Source organism: Zophobas morio, unplaced genomic scaffold, assembly GCF_036711695.1.
Source record: "Zophobas morio isolate AGI-343-1 ecotype UQ-CSIRO unplaced genomic scaffold, CSIRO_AGI_Zmor_V1 ptg000030l, whole genome shotgun sequence".
Classification (NCBI taxonomy): Eukaryota; Metazoa; Arthropoda; class Insecta; order Coleoptera; family Tenebrionidae; genus Zophobas; species Zophobas morio.
In genome coordinates, this window is record NW_026972135.1 from 3,764,901 (window position 1) to 3,768,841 (window position 3,941).

General features: G+C 37.9%; 1 protein-coding gene across 1 annotated transcript; it reads left to right on the forward strand.

The window, feature by feature from the left end:
* The first annotated feature begins 797 nt into the window (after positions 1-797).
* Positions 798-1,634, forward strand: LOC135137992 (craniofacial development protein 2-like). Its single transcript, XM_064067795.1, has one exon. It carries the CDS (start codon positions 798-800, stop codon positions 1,632-1,634), a length of 837 nt encoding a protein of 278 aa, XP_063923865.1.
* Positions 1,635-3,941: the final 2,307 nt, after the last annotated feature.

Genomic DNA, 3,941 nt, shown 5'->3' on the forward strand with positions numbered 1-3,941 from the left:
GGAAGCAAGAAAGTCGGCCAGGGAATGCGAAACGGGAATCCTGAACCGGAAAAAGGACACAACCTAGCAATAGAAGAACAAGACAACCAGAAACGAAAAAGAGAAACCTCCTTTTCACCATCACCGGAAGGTCAAAGAGTACAGAGGAAGCAGAAGAGGGTACAAGCAGGAGACATGGACGAAGTAAAGAATATGTTCAAAACGTTAATGGAGGAAATCGCAGAAATGAAAAGAGACCAAAGAGCATACTAAACAGAAGTAACAACACTAAGAGAAGAAAACCAATGACTGACCGAAAGATTAGAAAGAGTGGAGCAACACTTAGAAAAACTGGAAAAAGCAGAAAGGAGAAACAACATCGTAATCAAAGGAGGGAAACTACAGGGAAGCGAAATAACAACAGGGGTTGAAGAACTCCTAAAAAATAAGGTAGGAATCCAAACTAAGATACAAGACGCAAGATTAGTCAGCGAAAAATACGACATAGTAGTAGCAAAGATAGAGAACTGGGACACAAAAAGAGCAATCATGAAACAGAAGAACAAATTAAAAGGATCAAAAACGTTTATTGAAGACGATTACACCAAACAAGAGAGCGAGATACAGAAGAAAATAAGAGGAATAGCAGCAGTAGAAAAAGGGAAAGGAGTCGAGGCAAAAGTAGGGTACAAAAAGATGATATGGGCAGGAGAAGTCTGGCATCGGGACACTAAATTAGACAAATTAGTGAAAGCACCGTCGCACCCCAAAGAAAATCCAAAAAACTAACAGAGGAAGAAACCACACACAGGAAAACAATGACGACGTATGCAAAGCTCATGGATGACCCAATAGGAATTACGAAGAGAAAGAAAAACCCGAAAATTAGAATAGGAACATGGAATGTTCGAGGAACATATAGCGAAGGAAAACTCAAACAAATAGTTCAAGAATTACAAAGGTATAATATAGAGGTAGCAGCTATACAAGAGACGAAACAAAAAGGCAAATTCATCACTGAAATAGACAACTACATATTATTTAATAGCGGAATTGACAACAGAGAACTAGGAACAGGATTTATGGTGAAGAAGAGCTTGACAGGAGCAGTAATTACCTTCAAACCAATCTCAGAAAAAATGAGCTATATAAGGTGGAGAAGTAAGTACAGGAAAATAAGCCTACTGAATATACATGCACCGACTGAAGAGAAAGATCTAGAAGTAAAAACAGAATATAACGAACAACTAGCAAGAGAATATGTGAAAATACCAAAGCATGACATTAAAATGGTCATAGGAGACGCCAACGCAATGATAGGTAAAGAGAATTGCTACAGGCCAACAATCGGGAAAGAAAGCAAACACCAAAAAACGAATCAAAATGGAGAAAAACTGATAGAGTTTGCAGAAGAAAATAAAATGGTAGTCAAAAGCACCTTCTTTGCGCAGAAAGAGATCTACAAAGGCACATGGATGTCGCCTGACGGAAAAACGGTCAACCAAATAGACCACATACTGGTAGAAAGGAGAGATGCCCAACTAATAACCAGATTAAGAAGCTACAGGGGAGCAGAAGCGAATTCAGACGACTTTCTAGTAAGAGCAGACCTCAAACAAGAAATACCGAAGAAAAAAGAAGGAAAGAAGACGTGATATAAATGTAAACAAACTTAAGAAAGCTGAAGTACAACAGGAATACTAACAAAAGATGAATGAGAGAATAAGATCAACAGAGCAAGACATACCTATAGAAGAGAGGTGGGAAGAACTACAAGAGAACATATGGAAGACCTCGGAAGAAGTACTAGGGTTCGTCAAAAAAGACAACAAAAATAGAAACGAATGGTTTGACGAGGAATGTAGAAAAGCAATAGAAGCGGGGAGGTCAGCCAGACAGAAATATCTAAAATCAAAAAATGAGAAGAACCAAAAAGATTACCAAGAAAAAAGGAAAGAGTACAAGAAGATATGCACAAATAAGAAACGAGCAAAGATGGAAGAACAAATACGACAAATAGAAGAAAACTTCAACAAGAATGAAATAACGAACTTCTACCAAGACGTGAAAAAAGAGAAAAGAGGATATCAACCACGAGTAATATATTGTAAAGACAAGGACAGCAACCTGATAGGAGACGAACAAGCAAGAATAAAACGATGGGCAGAATACTTTGAAGCGCTGCTAAACGAACAGGATACACAGCAAGATACGAACGAAAGAAAGAACGACTCGGATGACCCAAATGAAACAATAGAAATTGACGAAGGAGAGATCAGAGAAACACTAAGGCAGATGAAAAACAACAAAAGTCCTGGTAGAAACGGAATAAAAGGCGAGATGCTAAAGTACGGAGGAGAAGCAGTAGCATCAGAGATACATCGACTAGTGCTAGAATGTTGGAGGGAAGGAAAAATGCCAGAACAATGGAGTGAAGCAGTACTGTGCCCGGTATTTAAAAAAGGAGATATTACGAAATGCAAAAATTATCGCGGAATAGCGCTGCTAGACGTAACGTATAAGGTAATGGCCACTTGCATCAACCCAAGACTAAAGCAGCATATGGAAAAAATAGTAGGAGAATATCAAGTAGGGTTTAGGAAAAATAGATCTACTGTAGACCAGATATTTATATTGAAGCAACTACAAGAAGTACATTACCAACAGGGAATCAACTTATATCTGCTGTTCATAGACTTTAAAAAAGCCTATGACACGGTTAACAGGAAAGAACTGTTAGAAGCCATGCAAGAACTGGGAGTCCCAAGAAAACTAATAAAACTGACAAAGATGACCCTGCAGAGCACCAGAAACAGAGTCAGGATAAATGGTCTGTTGTCAGAACCATTCCAAGTAAGAACAGGACTCCGGCAAGGAGATCCAATATCAACTACCCTGTTCAATCTAGTACTCGAAGCAATAATAAGGAGAAGTGGCATCCACAGAACGAGCACGATATACGAAAAAAGACACCAAAATATAGCCTTTGCAGATGACGTGACATGTATAACGAACAGAAGCAGAAATGAAGAAAATGACAAAAAATCTAATCAGAGAAGCGAAACGAATGGGTTTAGCGATCAACCAAGAGAAAACGAAGTTTATGAAGATGGAAACAAAACAAACTCCAGCAAAACCACTGAAAGTAACTACAGAAGAAGGAACAACATACGAATTCGAAGAAGTAAATAGGTTCAAATATCTAGGAGTAGTAATTACAAACAAAAACGAAATGAACGAAGAGAGAGAAGAACGGATCGCGAAAGCAAACAAGAGTGTAGGAAGATTAAACAGATTTCTGAGGAGTAAGAATGTAACACGACGAACAAAGAAACAAGTATATAAGACAATAGTAAGACCTACAGTCCTGTACTCTAGTGAAACATGGACGCTAACGAACGAAAAGGAACAGAAGTTGGAAGTATGGGAACGCAAGATACTACGAAAGATATATGGAGGTATAAAAGAACTAGACCAATGGAGAAGAAGAACAAACCGAGAGATCGAGGAAATATACGGAGAACCAACAATCACGAAGATAATCAGAGCACAGAGACTAAGATGGCTAGGCCACGTCGGAAGAGTACCAGAGGAGAGGACAATTGGGAAAGTATTAGACCGCCTAAAAGGAGGAAAGAAAAAGAGAGGAAGGCCAAAACTGAAGTGGATAGACGATGTTCGACAAGATCTTCAAAACTTAGGCATTGAAGATTGGAGATCCAAAGCAGCCGACAGGAACAAATGGAAAATTATTGTTAAAAAAGCCCAGGGCCTTTAAGGCCTGCAGAGCTGAATTATATATAATTAAATAATATTTAAACATAATTAACATTATTTATAATGTTTACTTAAATACGATAAGTATTAATGTATGATGATTAAATCGAACACCGTTTTCTTAAAAACACAAACTTACTAAAAACAAAACAATTTGTTTAAATATTATTAAATTAACCCCGAAA

What these genes read in the sequence shown, in the direction of transcription:
- LOC135137992 (XM_064067795.1), top strand. Translation starts at nt 798, where the DNA reads ATGACGACGTATGCAAAGCTCATGGATGACCCAATAGGAATTACGAAG.